Source organism: Myotis myotis, unplaced genomic scaffold (assembly GCF_014108235.1).
Source record: "Myotis myotis isolate mMyoMyo1 unplaced genomic scaffold, mMyoMyo1.p scaffold_m19_p_13, whole genome shotgun sequence".
NCBI classification, from domain to species: domain Eukaryota; kingdom Metazoa; phylum Chordata; class Mammalia; order Chiroptera; family Vespertilionidae; genus Myotis; species Myotis myotis.
This window is the reverse complement of record NW_023416317.1, coordinates 8439754-8461177: the sequence shown is the minus strand read 5'-3', so window position 1 is coordinate 8461177 and position 21424 is coordinate 8439754. Positions and strand designations below refer to the sequence as shown.

Here is a 21424-nt window from a genome sequence, read left to right as displayed (position 1 = left end):
AAGAAGAATTTGAACTCACATGTCTCTCTGACTGCAAAGTTCTTGGCCTTTCAGTTGACCTATGAAAAGTATTTTTATTTTACTTTGGATTCTATTCAGGCTGGTTAGTTACTCAGTCATTCCATATCAGGATTACGCATAGAGCCCGAGCCTCTGTTGGGAAAGTATCAGGACCAGAGAGTGACCAGAGAAGCATGGGTAATTGTGCTGGTTGGTGAGGGCCAGCCTAATTCTATAGAACACTCCCATTCTATAGGACATGGTTATCTAGGACTCAGTAAAGTAATTCTTCTTAGCTGTCAGAAAGGCAGCCCAACTGACACTTTCTCCCAATATTTTCTCTTCAAACCATCTTTGATGTTTTAAGACCCTCTGAGAAAAAAGGAAGGAAGGGAAGGAAGGAAGGGAAGGAAGGAAGGGAGGAAGGGAGGGAGGGAGGGAGGGAGGAAGGAAGGAAGGAAGGAAGGAAGGAAGGAAGGAAGGAAGGAGAAGGGGAAAGGGAAAGGGAAAGGAGGAAGAGAGAAAGAAAGCTACACTGATTAACAGCCATAGCAACTTCCAAAATGGAAAGATGAAATCCTAGGTTTTCCTTAAACAGATTCAGGGTCTTCACCCCCAATTTACCAAAATTTCATCATGACCCTGTTGTTCAGCCTATGCTTTCTTTTGTGCTAATAGTTACCCTTCTTTTGCTGAGCATTTGGGCATATGGCTTCTTACCTGACCCTCACCTTCAGCCCTCCATTCTGCCTGCCTTTGCACCATAGAGAACAGCTTGCCACCTGAGGGCAGGTGGATCATAGTGTAATGTAACGTGGGTGCTAGAGTCAGCCTGCCTGGGATTGCAGTGCAACTTGGCCTCTTTCAGAAAGTTGGACATATAGCCTTCTAGATTTTCTTCAAGTATGAATGATTTGAAGTTACAGTTCACTTAGACTGCTTTTTATGTTGATATCCTAACTTTGACACTTGTGTGTTATAAATTACTTTTAGTTTCAAAGCCATTTATTTTTTACTTAAAAAGATCTAACTATTTGCTTTGAGCTCCCTTTTGGTTTGTACCTAGATGTCAATACATATCTATATATATAGAAGCCTAAGTGACCGAATGACCAAACGACCGGTTGCTAAGATGCGCACTGACCACCAGCGGGCAGATGCTCAACGCAGGAGCTGCTGCGTGGTGGTCAGTGTGCTCCCATAGGAGGAGGCCAGTCAGCTGACTGATGGGCACCAGACGCCGGGCTCAAGGCTGGCGAGCGCAGGCGCGAGCCTTTCCCACAGTCACTCCCCCTGTGTGGGATGTTGGATGCTGGTTTCAACCCGATCCCCGCATGCCACGCTGAGGGACACCCCACACACACGATTCCGAGTGTGTGTGTGTGTGTGTGTGTGTGTGTGTGTATAAATCTCAGCATGATTTCAAAATTACAGACTCAGTATTTTTGGTTGCTTTCCACTCTGGAAGACTTAAAGAAAGCTGTGCTGTCACCCTCTCTTCCCAGTATCCTGCCCTTGCCTTCAGTGGTGTCACATGTTTAAGCCATAAGGGGAAAGAAAGCCCAGTGCATCCAGATCTTGCTCAGCCCAGTGCATCCAGATCTTGCTCGCTCTTTCTCTCTCAACCTTTATCTTCACATCTGTCTGTCTGCCAGATCCTCCCCCCAATCTGATCCCAAGCGCACGCGCACACACACACACACACACACACTCACTCACCCATGTACCTTTCTCTCTCTCTCCTCTGTCTTTTTCTGTATCTGTGTTTGCCTGTCTGCTAGTCTGCCTGACTGTCCCTCTTTCTGTAGCCATTCAAAGTGCCCTCCTCACTCAGGGACAGAGTGGGCTTTCTCTAGGCCTGTGCCAGACCCTGGAGAGAGGAGTGCTTGAAAATTCAACTTGAACTCTTCACCAAACCACATTGCCGTTATGCTTAGCATCTGGCCACCAGTTTTTCCTCTTAATATAAGGTCCCTAACCCTACCCATAACTTACCCATTTCACTTTTGATCTAGGAACATATCCTTTTTAAGCTGGAAGCCCAGTTTAAGATCTTATGAAAACTAAGAACCCATGGTGAAAGGATGAGGAGAGTCCAACTCAACTATAATTAAATTTGGTTTTTCCTCTTTGCTTCTTGAGAAGGGAAAGCCAAATGCCACCCTTTCCAAAGAATAAGTCAGACTGATGTGAAGGAGCGGCCACTTCAGCAGTGTGACCAGGACTTGAGATGGCACTTTTCAGCCAGAATCTCGGACACACGCACATGCACACACATGCATGCATGAACTCAGCCTGTTTCAAGTTTTAGTGAATGAAGGAAGTTCACATGATAGATTGCCATTCTCAGTTTTTTAAATAGCTTTTATTGTTGAAATAGAAAATATAATTTTTTGAAAATGTTATTGATAACATCAGTTGACTTTTAATGTTAGAACACTTTGGATCTTGATTTTGTAGTGCAGAATTCCATTTTAGGAGTCAATAAACAAGAAATGAAGCGTTAACTAAAGAAAGTGGGGAAAATGGACTATGATAGGGATAGAAAATTGAAACAACAAGCTTGAAGTTACAGTCAGTTCTGCAATAACACAACCCATCCCTAAACAATTATTGCACTGTAAGGAATTGTTCACTAAAAATCACGAGACACATTGGGAAAATTAGGTTATGGGTACAACACTCCAAAACGTCTTCAGTGACACAGAAAAAGATAGAGGACTAACCAAAAATGGTAGATCAGTGGTTCTCAACCTGTGGGTCGCGACCCCTTTGGCGGTCAAAAGACCCTTTCACAGGGGTCGCCTAAGACCATCCTGCATATCAGATATTTACATTACGATTCATAACAGTAGTAACATTACAGTTATGAAGTAACAACAAAAATAATTTTATGATTGGGTCACAACATGAGGAGCTGTATTTAAAGGGCCAGAAGGTTGATAACCACTGACTTAGATTAAGTGGTAAAAAATACATAAATAGTAGAATAAATATGACAATTTACCTTGAAAACAACCTGGCATTTGCTTCTAGAAGTAGGTGTTAGGATTGCAGCTGTGAGCTCTTGTGTCATGGTGGGAGAAAGGTGCTCTGAATGCAGGGACACTTCTAGCACCAGACACACAGGAGCCTGGCCCCCCACATCGTGGTGGCCTAAGGAGGGCGGTGGGTGTGGGGGCATTTTGTGTGTTTCCAAGGGTTCAGTCCAGCTGCTTGTAGTTTTCTGCATTTATCTAATTCTTGCACATAAAAATCTTGCAAATGCAAAATTTCATTATGCTGAAATTGTTTTTTAGTATATCAATGGCTTTAGAATAAATCAACATTTTCAAAACAAGCATTGCAGTAGAACTGACTGCAATGTATTTAATTAAAGAATTTTATCTACATCCTTTGATATCAAGAGAAAATATATCACATTTACTTGAGACACTTGACTTGAGAATTCCGATAACCCAGAGGATAGTAAAAGAGTGTACTTTTAAAATATATGTATTTTTATTGATTTTAGAGAGAGAAGGAGTAAGGGAGGGCGGGGGGAGAGAAACATTGATCAATTGCCTCCCATATGCACCCCGACAGGGGATGGAACCCACAACCCTGGCATGTGCCCTGACCAGAAATGACACTGATGACCTTTAGTGCATGGATGAGGCTCCAACCAACTGAGCCCCACTGGCAGGGCAGTAAAAGGAGTGTAATTTTTAAAAATATATATTTTATTAGTTTTTTACAGAGAGGAAGGGAGAGGGATAGAGAGTAAGAAACATCGAGCAGCTGCCTTCTGCACACCCCCCACTGGAGATGTGCCTGCAACCAAGGTGTACATGCCCTTGACCGGAATCGAACCTGGGACCTTTCAGTCCGCAGGCCAACGCTCTATCCACTGAGCCAAACTGGTTAGGGCAGGAGTGTAATTTTTTAAAGTCAGAGTTCTTGTTGGTTTTTTTTCCCCTCTTCATACTACAGACACGGTGTTGTTCCTTTAGTACACTGCCACCAGGGATGCACAAGTTGATTTTTATGAATTAACATGGATGAATATTTTAATTTTAATATTTAATTATTTTAATACTAGAGGCCCATTGTACGAATTCATGCATGGGTGGGGTCCCTCAGCCTGGCCGGCGGTTGGGGCTCTGAGATTGCGGCTGATCAGAGCCGTCTCGCCCAGTCCCAATTGGGGCTGGCTGGCGGAAGGAGTGACTGCGGGAGGTTGGCCAGCTGTGGGAGGTTGGTTGTGGGAGCACACTGACCACCAGAGGGCAGCTCTTGCATTGAGTGTCTGCCCCCTGGTGGTCAGTGTGCATCATAGTGACAGGTCATTCTGTCGACCGGTCGGAATGGTCGCTTAGGCTTTTATATATATACTAGAGGCCCAGTGCACAAAAATTTGTGCACTCGGAAAGGTCCCTCGGCCCAGCCTGTGCCCTCTCGCAGTCTGGGACCCCTCAGGGGATGACCACCTGCTGACTTAGGCTCGCTCCCCGGGGGATAGGGCCTAAGCTGGCAGTCAGACATCCCTCTGGCAGCCCGGGAGCCCTCGAGGGATGTCCACTTGCCAGTGGGGAGCATGCCTAAGCTGCAGTCAGACATCCTTAGCGCTGCTGAGGAGGTGGGAGAGGCTCCCACCACCACCACTGTGCTGGCAGCCATCAGCCTGGCTTGTGGCTGAGCAGAGCTCCCCCTGTGGGAGCACGCTGACCACCAGGGGGCAGCTCCTGCATTGAGCGTCTGCGCCCTGGTGGTCAGTGTGTGTCAGTGACCAGTCATTCCCAGTCGTTCTGCTGTTAGGGTTAATTTGAATATTACCCTTTTATTATATAGGATAGATATCAGAAAAATATATAGCAAGCTTACCAAACCTATTGTTTCATATGTACCACAGTTTTAGAAAAATATCTCTCAAGTGAGGTACTCTGCTTTATGCTGGGCCATCAGAAAATGGAGAGCAGTTTCAGGTTGTCCCTTGCAGAGAGGCGGGCACTACTGATGATGAAAGGATGGGAGACCAGGAATTCTAACTATCTTGACACCTGTAGAGAAACTGTCCTGTCCAAAATACCAATAATGCCCTAATGAGAGACTGGGTAGTATCAGCCTAAGGAGGAGTAGGGAACAGTAGAGATGATAATTTAAAATGTTGAGCACAAAGGAGTATGTAATGTGGCTTTGGTAAGAACAATGAAAATAGTTTGCAGTTGATAGAAGTTTGAAAACACTATTTGAGGACAAGTAGCAGTAGTGAGCTTTAACAGACCCTGAAATATAGCACCATGTGCCAGGTGGTGGTCTCAGCGCTGCACAGATGTTAACTTAGCTGTGGTTAATGGTGTTTGAGGCACTAGCCTGGTCTAAAGCCTGCTCTCAGTCTTGGTTGCACAGGGGAGCTTGTAAGAGTCTGGATGCCCAAGCCACCAGTTCAGTCACAGCCTCTGAGGATAGGGCTCAAGCTTCAGTATATTTAAAGCTCATGTAGTTATGCCAATGTGTAGCCAAGGTTGAGAACCACTGGTCTAGGATCATTTGCAAAATCACCCATCTTGCCCTGCCGGTCTGGCTCAGTTGGTTGGGTATCATCCTGTACACAGAAAGGTTGCTGGTTCAATTCTTGGTCAGGGCACATGCCCGGTTTGTGGGCGTGATCCCCCAGGTCCCTGGTGCAGGAGGCAGTTGATAGATATTCCACTCTCACGTCGATCTCTCTCTCTCTCTCTCTCTTTTACCCCCTCCCTTCTTCTCTCTCTCTCTCTCTCTCTCTCTCTCTCTCTCTCTCTCTCTCTCTCTCTCTGGAAAATCAATAAACTATTCTTTGAAAAAAGGAAAAAAAAAATCACTCCTCTTCACAAAAAAAGCTGTATGGATCATGCAAATGTTCATGGAAGGCTTGCACTGTGCCATGCCTTCCAAGGGGAAGACGGCTGAGACATGGCTCAGGAAAGCCTCACCATCTACGGCAGGTGGCAGTGGAGACAGAGTGGTACAGTCCTGGCTGGCAAGTGCTGATGCTGGGAAGTAGATTCAGAATGTTTGGCATCACAGACAAGAGAGAAACTAAATTTAAAAACCTCAGGTGACAAGTTTGGAAAATTAAAATAACTAAAGTTATTTTAGTTTGCCCTTCCTGCACACAGGAAGAGAAAGGAAAAAAAAAGCAACCGACACATATAAATTACTCTCAGTTTTGCCTTCCTAACCTGGTTGTGGCCTTTATGTGGTCCAGTTGGAGAATTTGGATTTTGCCTGTAGATAGATAGCATGATAATTTTGTCCTGGTGTGGAGCAGGTTCTGAAGTACCTTGTGAAGCAGGGGTGGAAATGTCCGGCCCGCGGGCCGTATCATTTGGTCTGTCCCTGGCAAGGCAACCCAGGCGGGACTTGAAATTCAGTAAATCTAGGATCTTTTTTCATAGCAACATAATTTTTGTTAACAATTTTGTATGGCCCTCGAATGATGTTATAAATATCCAGATGGCCCTTGGCAGAAAAAAGTTCCCCGCCCCTGTCATAAAGCATCGTTGAACTAATGTCCATCTGGGAACAAGGCATCGCAGCTGCATAGAGAGGCTCAAACTGGCATAAAAGGACCTTGGAAATACACCATTTAAGTGATGCTTGTAGTCATTGATTCTAATATGCTTACTTTGTCAAATACTCATACAGCTTTCATATTGTGATCAGTAAATGTTGGATCACATACAGTTTAAAAGTTAGAGTTAAGCAAATGTCATTTTAAATGACACATTTAATTGAAGGCAGGCACTAACTTACCATTCTAAGGTACTTAAGTAGATAAAGTTACTAAATAACTTGTGTCCAATGCTAACATTCTTCAGCTGCTCTTGATTGATTTAATATGGATTGCCTTACTCTGAGAAAACCCAATTCTCCAGGAAATAATATTTTCCGTTATACCTGTGTAGTCTCTATTTAAGTGTGCATTACTTGCTGGTTTCAGTGCCAGGCATAGCTGCTTGTGGTGTTTTTGTCTTGTGCCTTTGGCATCTTCATGGTGTGAACCGGAGCTATGCCATCTGTAGTTGAGTGAGATGATTTTAAAAGGGGAGTGAGAGAGAACCAAGATGGCGGCATAGGTTAACGCCGGAGTTTGCTGCTTTGAACAACTACTTCAAAAGTGAAACCAAAAAACGGAAGGGACATCACCCAGAACCACAGGAACGCTGGCTGAGTGGAAGTCCTACAACTAGGAGGAAAGAGAAACGCATACGGACACTCAGAGGAGGCGCAGTGCTGAAGTCAAATTCTGAGGTGTGGAGTGCGCGGAGCGGGCTGGCGGCGGAGGGCGCGGTTGGCGTTTTCAATCGGGAGGGAGTCGCAGACTCTGAGCTCCAGATCCGGGCGAGTCTTTAGGGTCCCAGACTCAAACGGGAGAAGCGGGACTGTCTGGCTTCGGTCAGAGCGAGTGCAGCTTTCTCTCTGAGCTTTGCAGCGGGTGCTGGGACTCAGAGAGGCAGAGCCCCTGGGGACAGGACTGAGAGCCGCCATAACTGCTCTCTTTGGCCCACCCTGTTGATCCTGTTCGACCCGCCCCGCCCAAGCCCTGCACACAGGCATTTGCCGGATAGCCTCAGGCAAACGCCAGATTAGCACCTCCCTAGAGGACAGAAGTTCTCTCACTGCTGACACAGCTGATTCTCATAGCCACTTGGCCTGGAGGTCAAACCCTCCCTGGAATTAGCTACAACAATCAAGATTTAACTATAAGACTGCAAACAAAGACCACTAGGGGGTGCACCAAGGAAGCATAACAAAATGCGGAGACAAAGAAACAGGACAAAATTGTCAATGGAAGATATAGAGTTCAGAACCACACTTTTAAGGTCTCTCAAGAACTGTTTAGAAGCCGCCGATAAACTTAATGAGATCTACAAGAAAACTAATAAGACCCTCGATCTTATATTGGGGAACCAACTAGAAATTAAGCATACACGGACTGAAATAACGAATATTATACAGACTCCCGACAGCAGACCAGAGGAGCGCAAGAATCAAGTCAATGATTTGAAATGCGAGGAAGCAAAAAACACCCAACCGGAAAAGCAAAATGAAAAAAGAATCCAAAAATGCGAGGATAGTGTAAGGAGCCTCTGGGACAGCTTCAAGCGCACCAACATCAGAATTATAGGGGTGCCAGAGGATGAGAGAGAGCAAGATATTGAAAACCTATTTGAAGAAATAATGACAGAAAACTTCCCCCACCTGGTGAAAGAAATGGACTTACAGGTCCAAGAAGCGCGGAGAACCCCAAACAAAAGGAATCCAAAGAGGACCACACCAAGACACATCATAATTAAAATGCCAAGAGCAAAAGATAAAGAGAGAATCTTAAAAACAGCAAGAGAAAGAAACTCAGTTACCTACAAGGGAATACCCATACGACTATCAGCTGATTTCTCAACAGAAACTTTGCAGGCCAGAAGGGAGTGGCAAGAAATATTCAAAGTGATGAATACCAAGAACCTACAACCAAGATTACTTTATCCAGCAAAGCTATCATTCAGAATTGAAGGTCAGATAAAGAGCTTCACAGATAAGGAAAAGCTAAAGGAGTTCATCACCACCAAACCAGGATTATATGAAATGCTGAAAGGTATCCTTTAAGAAGGGGAAGAGGAAGAAAAAGGTAAAGATACAAATTATGAACAACAAATATGCATCTATCAACAAGTGAATCTAAGAATCAAGTGAATAAATAATCTGATGAACAGAATGAACTGTAGATTATAATAGAATCAGGGACATAGAAAGGGAATGGACTGACTATTCCTGGGGGGGAAAGGGGTGTGGGAGATGCGGGAAGAGACTGGACAAAAATCGTGCACCTATGGATGAGGACAGTGGGTGGGGAGTGAGGGCGGAGGGTGGGGCGGGAACTGGGAGGAGAGGAGTTATGGGGGGGAAAAAAAGAGGAACAAATGTAATAATCTGAACAATAAAGATTTAATTAAAAAAAAAAAAAGGGGGGGAGTGAAATGATTCATCAGAAAATTTCAGCACAGATTCTTAAGGAACGATAAGATAACCCTAGAAACATTTTTATTTGGTGTCATATGCTAGTGGGTAGTGACAGAAAAAAAGGAAGGGACAACTTGTTTTTTAACATTTTGCTATTTTGAAATGGAGAGGTACTATGCTAGAAAGGAATAATGAATTGCGTAAGGTGTTAATTAGCAGGGTTCTGCAGATGAATGAATAATTTTTTTCTCTCTGACTCTAAGTTGGAGCCAGTGAGGTTCACTGTGCAAAACCCAGTGTTTTCAGGTTAGAATGGCCATTTAATTTCCTAATGGCTGTTTGTGAATGACAACACTCTTAATGCTGAGATGTTTCCTCAGCAGAAGGATCAGTTCCTGGACTCCCCAATAAGTCTGTGGGGCCTAGATAAGCCATTTCTGAAAGCTGCGGAGTTTAATGTGGCGAGGCATCTTTGAACCTGAATGTGTTGCGTTTCAGGGGACTCTTTCAGGTTCCATTGGAGACTTGCCTAAAACACGGTATCTTTTTTTCTTTGTTTCCTTTTCAGAAAGAAGACATAGCTCAGCCAGCAAGCCTTCTTTGGCCGTTCCTCCCACGTCAGTATTCTCCTTCTTCCCTTCTCTGTCCAAAAGCAAAGGCGGCAATGCCAGTGGAAGCAGCCGCTCTGCCAGCGGCGGTGTTCTCAGCGCATCCTCATTAAGTTCCAAGCTGTTGAAATCGCCCAAAGAGAAACTGCAGCTCAGGGGGAACACCAGGCCAATGCATCCCATTCAGCAGAGTAGAGTCCCCCAGGCTAGAATGTGAGTATGGCAGCGAGGTCCTGATGCTTATTTGATGCAGGTGGAACTGTGCACACGGTCCTTCGAGGGTAGGGTAGCTGGGCATCCTGGGAAAGGGAGCCCACGTGGGGAAAATTCAGATACATGTTATTTCTTTTTGTTTATTATATCATGGGCAACTTAACAGAGTAGTAATAGCATTAATTACAAGGTGAATAATACTCGCTCATTGCTCTTTATTGTGTGCCACCTATTGAAACTCACACCCACCCTCTGAGAGAGGTATTGTGTTAGCCCCCTTTCCCAGGTAAGAAGAAGGTGCAGTGGAGGTGGTGGAGCTGTAGCCGAGGAGCCCTCGTTCACATACTGGGCTCGCATCCCAGCTCTGTCACTTCCTGGCTGTGCGGCCTTGGACATGGCACTGTTTTTCTTGGGAGCCTAAAAATAACAATCATTGTGCAGGGTTATCAGGAGCAGTAGGATTAATATATTAGAACCAGGCACCTGGCATAATGTCTGGCCCACAGGAGAGAGTAAATACATGGCTTCTGGGCTTCTGCTGCTGCTGTTGGTAATAGTAGGAACCAAAGAGGGGAGAGATTCCCAGGTGCCGTTCGCGGATTTCTGGGACCTGCCGAGCAAATAGGGAAGTGGTGCTTCCTCCCAAAGCCCTGGGCTTACATCAGAGCGCCCCGGCGATGAGGGAAGACGGGGCAAGCTCACCCATCCAGGCGAGGCTTGGGCAAGTTTCCACAGTGGAGCTGAAGGTTGGCAGGCTCCCTGTGGTCACGTGAGGAGCAGCCGGGCACTCCCACAGAACACATCTTGCCTGGTCGTGGCATCCCTCAGCCTTGGTGCGGGTGGTTTTCCTTGGCCTGCCTCCCGTTGGAGGGCGTGCCACATGTCAGTCCCAAGGTCTGATAACCTGGCTAATCTTGGGGCAGCGTCCAGCACCTGCTGCTGCTCAAGGGCTTGCCAGCTGGGAGCGGCCATGGCACCTCGCAGTGCCTGCTGTCAGGCTCTCTCAGGTACAGCTGTTTGGGGCTGTTTGTCCTGGTTGCTAAGCCCCCGGCCTTTGCTCATCTGTCAGAAGTGCAAGTGCAGCAAGCTTGGCTTTCGTGGCTAGAGCTGTCTGAGAGCAGAGAAATGTCAGTGCAGCGTGTAGTCCCTCACAGCCTACAGCTGTTGGGGCACGGACTCCACCGCTGTTTATCAGACCTCGTCAGCCACTTCTTCTTCCCGTGGAGCTGGGCTTTCCGGCGACCTGGACAGCTGTTAGCTTCATACCAACATTTGCTACCCAAATTATCATGTCAGTAAGATGCCAAGAGAAATCAGTTATTTGTTAGTGGCACAGTTCAGTGCTCAGCAGCTGTGTGCCAGGCACGTACAGTTCAAGCTCCTACATTAGAAACCATTTTCAGTGACTGGAGACTTATCACTTGAGTGATACAACTCTTACTAATTAAATAGTGGTCTTGCTCATTGACACAAGTCAAGAGCTTCTTTTTGTAAATTCCTTAGTGACACTTCTTGGAAATATTCTTTAATTCCAATGTTGTTTTTTCTGCTCACTCAGTTTCCTTTGTTTTGATGGATCCTTTCTTTTTCTTTTTCTTTTTTAAATTTTTTTCTTTTTGGGGTCCTTTCTTAAAAATGACATTTCTCAGAAACATTCTCTACATGCCCTGCAAATATTCTTTGGTCCTTTTCATATTTTGCTTCTTGCAGAAGTTGCACTGGGTACCAGAGTAAGGGTACCCTAGATCTGCCCTGGCTCTGGGGCAAGGGGTCCTGGAATGATGAAAGAGCAGGTACATGCGCTGGTCACAGGAGCTGTGTGCCTCACCAGAGGGCTTGTAGCCTGAATCAGTGGTAACCTTCCTGAGGTTTCTGCACAGTCCTAGCACATGCCCACCCGGTGCCTGGGGGAGCCTCGCTGTGTGCAGTGCCCTGGTATATCAGGCTTTCCCTCCCCACTCTGGCTCACCGTTTACCTGCGGCTCTGGGCACTGAAGTACTGGCGTTCTCGCTTCCCCTACCACAGCATGACGCCCTCTGTCAAAATGGAAAAGATTCATCCGAAGATGGATGGTACACTACTGAAATCTGCGGCGGGGCCAACCTGTCCTGCTACTGTGAGTTCCTCAGTCAAGCCTGGCCTTAACTGCCCCTCAATACCAAAGCCAACCTTGCCTTCACCTGGACAGATGTTGAATGGCAAAGGGCTTCCTGCACCGCCCACTCTGGAAAAGAAGTCTGAAGATAATTCCAATAACAAGAAATTTTTAAATAAGAGATTATCAGGTAATTTCACATTTTCTCTTAATGTTTCTCTGTCTCAATTGGCCATTCTTAAGGGAGCAAATGTACTGCTGTCTGTAAGTCCTCTTTTTAACACTGGTCAGCTTCAGCTTTAGGAGGAATTTCCGTAAGCACTGTGCTTGGCCTCCTCGAGGTTGGGTTGAAGTGCATGTGTGTAGCTAATGTGAAAGCAGCTTTGGAGTGGCTTGTTTCTGAGTGGAATAATGCGGTAGTGCGGACTCAAGCAGTCTGTCTCCTGTCGTCTAGTGGCAACAGTCCTCACTCTTCGTGATGTCACTGCTTCTTTGTAGTGCTCACACATTGGGTATTGTATAATTATTGATTATGTAGATTTTATCCGAGTTATATATAATTTGTTTGTTTTGAGATTTCTCCTGTTTTCTTGTTTACAAAATAAGAGAAGGGAGTGTTTGGTGAGCCCATTGTAATTTCTGTGTGCTTTTATTGACAGAAAGAGAGTTTGACCCTGACATACACTGTGGGGTAATCGATCTCGACACCAAGAAGCCCTGCACCCGGTCTTTGACATGCAAGGTAGGTGGCCTCCTGGGCCCAGCTGGCCACTCTGGAAAGTATGGGGCGCGGGCAGGCGAGCACTACTCCCAGGTCTGTAGCCAGAGGGGCTCTGACCTGGGCGCTGCTCTGAATTATAAATGAGGAGTAACTTGCTTTCCTGAGAAAGCCTCAGGTTCAGAAAATGTGAAGTTGTTATGAACTGCAGTCTTCAGAGAGCTTTGTGTCCAGTGAGCCTTGCTGGTCCAGAGAAACAGAACGCTTTCCTGATCAGTCTGTTATTTTCAGAGGCTTTTCACATTTCAGAGAACTTTAATGTGAGAGGCTACACGTTACTCTTTAAATTATACTGACTTAGAGCAAGCCCAGAAATTTCATTTGCATAAATATTCTTAAAATCTTTTTGTAAACTGTGGTTCTTGCATTTTAAAGATACACTTTAATATTTCGTGACTTTTAGGTATCTTTGTTGTTCTAGTTGTTGTTTTTTTAAATACTAGGTAACATATGATCTAATTTATATGTAAGCTAAGAAAATGTAGTGATCCTCCTTCCTGTCCAGACGTTTTCTTTTAAAATGCCAGTTTGCTGATGAGAAGGCATGCTGCTGTACAAGGGTTGCTGGTGTAGGGGGACCTCCACACAGCAGTGGACCTGCTACATAAAAAACATGTACGACTATTTGCATTTCCCTGGAGAGTGTTCCCAACTACCCTTCAGAAAAAGTCAAGAAGTATTAAGAATCGCTGCTTTGAAGTATATAATTTAAAGCCCCTTGTTTGGAGGAGGGGTTGAAAATGATAAAAAAAAATATTAGTCTTGTTTTCTAAAAGTTAATAAAATTGTTGGGATATTATTTTAAACTAGAGGCCTGATGCACAAAATTTGTGCAAGGGGCTCGGCCCTTGCAGCCCCAGCTGCCTGGCAGTCCTGCCCACTGGTCGTTTTGCTGTCTGGTCTAATTAGCATATTAGCTCTTTATTACATAGGATGTTACCAAAGATTGTGTTTGAATAAAGGATTTCAGGCTCCACTCAATCCATAAACAGTGGAGGAATGTTATAATTTCCCCAAAATGGGAATTGTTACTCCTAAGTGGTTCTTATTTCAATTTCTGATTTAATTTTAGTATATATATGTGTGTGTGTGTGTGTGTGTGTGTGTGTATGTATATATATATATGTTGATTTCAGAGAGGGAGAGGGAAAGAGAGAAACATTGATCATCGATGATGGAGAGAATCATTGATCGGCTGCCTCCTGCACACCCCCTACTGGGGATTGAGCCCACAACCTGGGCATGTGCCCTTGACCAGAATTGAACCCAGGACCCTTCAGTCCGCAAGCCAACTCTCTATCCACCGAGCCAAACCAGCTAGGGCTAATTTTTAGTATTTAATTTAAATATCTAATTTAATTTATTGTAGATTTTTATCTTACAACAATAGTTCTGATATTTTGTGGATAGGAATTGGTTAACGGCACCTTTAAATAATATCTAATTTTTTAAGAATCACAAATCCTCATCCCTGAAGGAAAAAATATATAAACACATGTATATTCTGAATTTTGCATTCTGTTTTCGGAGTTGTTAGACATTCCCACTGCAGGCCCACCCCTGAATCTGTAGGCTAAAACTCCTAGCTCAGAACAAATTGCATATGTAATATTAATTGAATGCGCACAGTGGTGTGTTGTTCTCTGAAGAGAGCCACTTGAGCGCTCAGTAGGATTCTGTTCCTTTCGGCTGCCCCTGAGGAGCTTGTGAGAGCTTGCCCCAGCCCTGCTCCATATCATCGCCACGATTTGCCATCCTCTCTGCTTCCTTCGTGCCTACCTTCCTCTCAGTGAGATTTCTCAGGGTTGCGACAACCCTGGTCAGTGAAGGATGCCTGCTCTACCCAACATGTTCTTTTAATCATCTCTGAGGCATGCTGTGAACCAAAAGCTCTATCAGCTCACAGTCTGCCTTCTTCTGACCTTATTGATGTGGATCCTGCATTTGTCTCCCATGTTCCTTTGTAAGTCATGTGTGTTCTCCCTGTGTTCTGTTAAGGGTGTCCTTCCCGACTGGCATGGTGCTGATCCTATAATAACATTAAGAGACGTCTTCGGCCCTGGCCCGTCATGAGTGCAGCATAGAGCTGGCAGGAACGCAGCGTCTGGGCAGGCCTGCCCTTCCTTCCTTCCTGTGCTCTGTCTGCCGGTGCTTTGCCTTTGGCTGCCTCAGGGCCTGGATCTATTCACCTGGTGGGCTCACCCTGCTGAGTGCCTCCCTGTGTGCTCCCCACCTTGCCGCCAGGTCTCTCCTGTTGGGGACTTAGAACATTATTCATTCTCTGCTGTCAGGGCACCTGCTGCTTCAACTCCTGTCACTCGTTCCCTGTTGTCTGCCTGCCACCCTCGCTGTCCCCTCCTCGCTTCCTCATCTGTCCAGTGTCCTGTGTAAATGTCCTCTTTGCCTTTCATGCGAATAGATTTCGAGTTCGCTAGCCAGAGGATACCAGAGTTTTATAAAACCAAGGCTTATTCCTACCCTCATGGGGCTTGCAGTCTAATGAGAGAGATGGAGATTAATCTGATAATCGTTCAAATAAGTGTCAAGTTACCAATGAGGAGTAAAAAATGGAAGGAGGGCTGTGTCATAACAACCTTCAGTGGGGAGGTTGGGCCAGGCGAGCCTCCTTTGCTACAGGATCATGGGGCTGAAATCCCTATGACTTATGTGGGCAAAGAGTGGTGGGAGAGACAGAGGAAACAGCATGTGTGATGGCTATTTTTTGATACCAAAAAAGCAGGGGCTTGGGTGTTCGAGTGTGCATAGCCCGAAAGCCTGGCTCATGGTCAGTCTTCACCCTGGGAACCCTAGGCAGCTCCCAAAGGATTCTGCTGGGGCTGGGGCCTCAGATTTGTGTTGGAAGGTTCCTCAGCACTCAGCAGAAGCCCTCTTTACTCATCATCTCAGCTGACGTTCTTAACCTGGCTTTTCTGTTACGCACCAGGGGACATTCAGCGATGAGGAGAGGCTTCTACATCTGGCTGGAATGACAAGCGTGCGTCAGTGACAATATGTATTCCTTTGTTCATTCGACACATGTTAGAGGGCCTTTATTTTTATATACTTTATGTTTGAAGTATTTATTGAGGGCCAGGTACTGCCCTAGGTGCTGGTACAGTGCTGAACAGAGCAGGGTCTGTCTTTAATCAGGGTACTTTCTTGGAGATATATTACACACTAAAGAAAATTAAGTCAAAATGTAAGAAGAAACTAAGCACATTTATCTACTTGCCATACACAGTTTTGGGGCATACACAGTTTTCAGTGTATCTGAGGAGGAGGTAGGTGATATTATTGAATTTCAAAAGGACCGTAGAAGCCTGATTCCTCTTAAACTCCTTGAATTGTAGCAAACACGTAGACCGGTAGATCAACACATTTATATAATGTGTAGAGCTGTGAACACACACGAAGTATCATTTGCAGTATTTTGTAACGAGACAGAAGGAAATATGTGGGTGAATTTACTGATCCTCGGGATTCACTCTGCTCTGTGTCTCTTCTCCTGTCAGCCTTATAAGACTTTACTCCGTCTCAGTAGCCCATCTCCAGGGTCCTCTGAGCCACTTTCTCTTTACATGGCACCTTCCTGGCAATAGAGAAACAATTGTGCTGTTTTTACTCTCTGACACTTACTAAAAGAGGACTTTATGATAGACTAGAGGACCAGTGCACAAAATTCGTGCACGGGGTGGGGGCGTTCTCCTCAGCCCAGCCTGCGCCCTCTCCAATCTGGGACCCCTTGGGGGATGTCCAACTGCAGGGATCGGGCCTAAATCGGCAGTTGGACATCCCCCTCACAATCCTGAACCACTGGCTCTTAATTGCTCACCTGCCTGCCTGGTCACTCCTAACTGCCCCCCTCACCCCCTGCTGACCTGATCGCCCCTCACTGCCTCTGCGTGTGGGCCTGATCGCTCCTTACCCTCTCCCCTGCCGGCCTGGTCACCCCTAACTGCACCCCCCCCCCCGGGGCCAGCCAGGTTGCCCCCAGCTGCCTCCTCCCTGCTGGCCTGGTTGCTCCTAACTGTCCCCCCAGCTGGCCTGGTCACCCCTCACTGCCCCCCTGCCAGCCTAATTGCCCCCTGCTGGCCTGGTCACCCCAACTTCCCTCGCTGCCCCTGGTTGCCCTTCACGATCCCCCTGCCGGACTGGTCGCCCCACATAGCCTGCTTGTTCAGTCCTTTGGTCATCCCTCACTAATCCCCCTGCCGGTCTGGTTGTAGGCAGCCATCTTGTGAGGGCGTGAGGGTTAATTTGCATATTACCTCTTTATTATATGGGATTATGGAATAATTGTTTCGTCCCTTTTAACATTTAAAACTCTAAATGGCCCAAAGAGGGATTTTTCTAATGGAGTTGGTAAGAGTCCCAGTAAAGGAATTGTTACTGTCACACCTGCTGGTATCTGCTGTTTGCTGCTGAGTGGCACAGTGAACATCCCTTCCTTCTTGTGGTGGAAATGACATCACTAAAGTCTCATCCATGTGGAGCTTGGCATATGTGCCTCTCTCCTAGCTAAAGAGAAAAGATCATGCCTAGCTGGTGTGGCTCAGTGGTTGAGTGGCAACCTATGAACCAGGAGGCCATGGTTTGATTCCCAGTCATAGCACATGCCCAGTTGCAGGCTTGATCCACATTGCGGGGTGTGTAGGAGGCAGCCAATCAATGATTCTCTCTCATCATTGAAGTTTCTATTTCTCTCTCCCTCTCCTTTCCTCTCTGAAATCAATAAAAATATATTTTAAAGACAAAAGATCAGCTTATCAAATGCTGAGCAGCCTTTGACTATGCTAATGTTCCAGATTGCTTTTTTACTGGGAATGATGTTTTTGGATATATGATAGGAAAATATTCTTACCTCAGTGTCTATATTCTTTTGGTCTGCAGACACATTCCTTAACCCAGCGGAGGGCTGTCCAGGGTAGAAGAAAACGATTTGATGTGTTATTAGCCGAGCACAAAAACAAAACCAGGGAAAAGGAATTGATTCGCCATCTGGACTCTCAGCAATCAACACAGCCTCTCAGGGACCCGCATCTCGCCCCTTCTAGAACTTCACAGGAGCCACACCAAAACTCTCATGGAGTGATTCCTTCTGAATCAAAGCCTTTCGTAGCTAGTAAACCTAAACCTCACACCCCCAGTCTTCCACGGTAAGCCAAGTTTTCCATCTCTTCCTTCCTCCTTCCAAGAACAGACTTGGAGACCTTGTAAGCCCCAGTGTGGTCAGGATGTCCAGGGATGTCCATCAGGCTCACTCTCAGAAGATGAGATGGTTTTAAATTGGGTTTTACTCTAAGGGGGAAAAAAAATGTTGAGTTCATCATTGGGCTTTTCTTGGCCCAATGCAAGCAGCAGAATAAAGCTAGTATCTGTTCCACGCCTGCTCAGTGTTACATGTCTCTTCAGGCCACTGAGCAGGTGACACTCGGGTCCCGCCTGCAGGTTAGTGACTGGAACATTTCCCACAGCTTCGGCAGCAATGTCCCATCCATTTGTCTCGCTTCTCGCAAAGTGCAGCAGTGGGAATCCCTTGCTGGGGACATTCAGCCTCAGTTTTTTCAGCATCCATTTATCCACATGTTTTTTTCATTCATTCATATGGGGTTTTGGCCTAAACATGTATTAGGCATGTTAGCCATGCACTAAGCCATGGGTCAGAGTGTTTTACTGAGAACTTATCATACCTGGGCCTCAGAGACAGTGCTGGACTGCATGTATGTATGTCTGTGCCTACTACTTAACCAAGTTGAAGTAAACGACTATGTGCCCAGTTTCCTGAGCGAAGGAAAGAGAATGGCACAGAGAAGGAGGCCTCCAGTGGTGGCCATGGGCAACGAGGGCTTCTGCTTAGGAATGTGCCAACCTTGTTGCAATCCCCGCACTTTCACACTCACATTTCTGAGCCTTGAAGTTGTCGCACGAGGGGTGGAAGTGCCTCCCTCATGGAAACCCCAGTGTGAGCTTGAGCCTACCCCCACACGAGCCCTCTGGTTTCTGAGCAACACCATGGCCGGGCAGTTGAGGAGGCTCTCAGAGTTTGGCCAGGTCCCGCCAGGAATCCTTAGAAAGTCCTTCCTTTGGCCATCTTCTCAATGACGTTTTCCAACTAAAAAAATAAACTAAATTCTAGAACCATCAGACAGGGAGGAAAAACGCATTGCTGTCTGAGTAGCAGGCTCTCAGGTCGCTTTTTCACATAAAGTAATAATGCTACCTAGTCATTTTATCACCTCCCGTCCCTCTTCGGTTATTGTAGAGCATTTTGTCATTCATTGCCTTAGTAACCCAGATCCAGGTGACATTTGAAGAGGAATCAAAGGTTCTCTTAAATTCCCTATACATCTCCGTCCTTTGGGGAGACGAGGAGGAGAACCTGAGCCCCCACGTGGCTGTAGAAAGGAAAGCTAGTTAGAGGTCCCTTGGGCTAGACCTGGCGGGCCGCGGCATGTGACACCCTGCACTCCCGGCCACCTGCTCAGGTTCGCCCCATGCGAGGGGTGGCTCCGGCCCCCTACATGGTTTTGGATACGTTGTTGTATCTGAATTAAGGCGGCTGATTCTCAGGCGTGTGATCTGATCAGTGCTGCACTTTCTGCTCACCAAGGCCTCCAGGCTGCCCTGCTCAGCAAGGTGGGAGTGCCCCCATTGACCCTCCTCCAGTCCATGAATCTCCACACCCTCCCCTGCCTGCCACTGAGCCAGCTTCTCGGTTATCCAGTGAGGAGGGAGAAGGCGATGACAAAGAAGAGTCTGTTGAAAAACTGGACTGTCATTATTCAGGTCATCATCCTCAGCCAGCATCTGTAAGTTCCACATCCACCCCACATTGATCCTCCCCACGCAGTAGGGACGAGACACTGCAGGGGGGCGCGCCAGGGACCTTGGCATGCCCATACGCGTGGGATGCGGCGAAGGTGTGAGAGCAGCTCAGAACAGGGTGCCCCAGAGGTGGCATGCACTGTGTCCTGGGACGTCTCATGCTTCTCCCTTTCTCTCCATGAACCTCAGGGCCAGGCATTGTCACGCTCATGCTTCACAGCCTGTGGTGCTCAGAGTAAGCTCTCATGGCAGCTCCAGGCCTGCAGGAGAGACCCTCCCGGTGCCGCTGTCCGAGGTAGCAAGCTTGGCGCCTCTGCTCTTTCTTCCAGTTTTGCACATTCGGGAGCCGGCAGATTGGAAGAGGCTATTATGTGTTTGACTCCAGGTGGAACCGGCTTCGCTGCGCCCTCAGCCTCATGGTGGAGAAGCATCTGAACGCGCAGCTGTGGAAGTGAGTGCCCGTCTCACCGCCTCTGGGATGGGAGGGGGTGCCCTTTATTTCTTGTGGGACTAATTTAATGAAGATAAATGTATCTAAATGAAAGCGTGGCCTTTGAGTAGCCCTAGAAAAAGACCGCTCTTATTCATTCATTCACTCTTTCAGCAAATATGTCTTGTTCTGGGTGCTGGGGTTCCAGGCTCAGGTATGGAGCCCTCATTCTGGTTGGTGGAGAAACAAAAACCAATAAACAGAAACTGGAGACAGGTGATAGCTTGTCATAAGGGAGGTAACCACTCACACTGAGAGCTTACTGTATGCCACACAACGTATTAAATATATTTAATATTCACCATTTGCTTTGTCAGGTGACCTCCATTATCTCCATTTTACAGATAATGAGACAGAAACAAGGTCACACAGCAAGTTAGTGGAAGGGCCAGCATTTGGACCCAGAGGCAGTTTGGTTCCAGGCAAAGAGCTGACGTGGAAGACAGAGCAGGCCAGGCCTCAGGAAAGGCCCTCTGAAGAGGCGAGCCTTGATCCTGAACTGAGCTGGCTGGCTGAGGAATGGGATGGTAGGGAGGAGAGGGTGCCAGGCGGAAAGAACCCTGTGTGGGAAGTCTTGAGTCAGAATGGACTGTGATTGATTTGAGAAAGAGCAAGAAAGCGAGCCTGGTGTAAGACCAGGTCCGAGAGGCTGCAGGGCCACATGGCGCCGCCCCAGCTCCGAGGGCAGTGGCGCTGCTGCAGGTTTCAGGTGGTGGAGCTGGTGTGCTGGTCTTGTGTGGCATTTCACATGCTAGTGTTTCCCAGATGGGACTGCAGGTGGAAGGAGAGTCCACGGCCATTCCTAAAGGGCTTCTCTGGCGCTGTAGTGGGCACTGTCCATCGTTACAACCTCAAAGCAGATGGCCTTTCTAGTGTGGACCATCCCTGAAGCTCTTCTGACCTGGGAACCTTTCAGGGGAGCATCTTGGGAACCAGTGTTTGGAAAATACTGAGCTTTGTGAAAGGGAGCTGGCCAGTAATCCATAGGCCCTCTCCAATTCCTGTTGGGCATCATGTACTCGTGCCTCCCTGAATGGACTCTGCCAGGACATCCATTTGCCTCCCTTGGTTTCCTAATAAAGTTGAGTGAAGCCCACAATTTACAGAACTATCTCCGTGGTCATTAATAGGACTTGCATGTGTTCCCTTAGAAAACCAGAGCCATGCCACTCTGCTTTCTCTTCCTGTGTTTTCCTGGTTCTCAGGAGATAAGAGACTCCTCTTCCTTCTTTATGACGTACCTGAAGCTCATTAAACTGTGGGTATTGTCCTCCTAAGAGTTTAGAGGGGTCTTAAGAATGTTTTATCGTCAGAATATGGACAAGTGGATTATGGGATTAGGCCAGCAGTTTGGGTGAAAGTTTCAGTACCTAGTGGCTGTGTGGAGAGGTTTTCCTCTCTGTACTGTGAACTTCCAAAGAAGGAGGGTCATGAC

At 46.7% G+C, this 21424-nt stretch overlaps 1 protein-coding gene across 10 annotated transcripts in view; it reads left to right on the top strand.

Moving 5' to 3' along the window:
- The window catches only part of ATXN7 (ataxin 7), a 172852-nt gene that overhangs the window by 121458 nt on the left and 29970 nt on the right, over window positions 1-21424 (top strand). For all 10 annotated transcript variants that reach the window (XR_004971455.1, XM_036331671.1, XM_036331667.1 and 7 more), the window contains 6 exons: window positions 9548-9800; window positions 11827-12086; window positions 12556-12638; window positions 17565-17830; window positions 19285-19483; window positions 19829-19950. Coding sequence is in view for 9 of the 10 variants with exons in the window: in XM_036331671.1 (XP_036187564.1) it covers window positions 9548-9800; window positions 11827-12086; window positions 12556-12638; window positions 17565-17830; window positions 19285-19483; window positions 19829-19950 (1183 nt within the window). In the remaining variant the exon portion in view is untranslated. The remainder of the gene's footprint in view (window positions 1-9547; window positions 9801-11826; window positions 12087-12555; window positions 12639-17564; window positions 17831-19284; window positions 19484-19828; window positions 19951-21424) is intronic.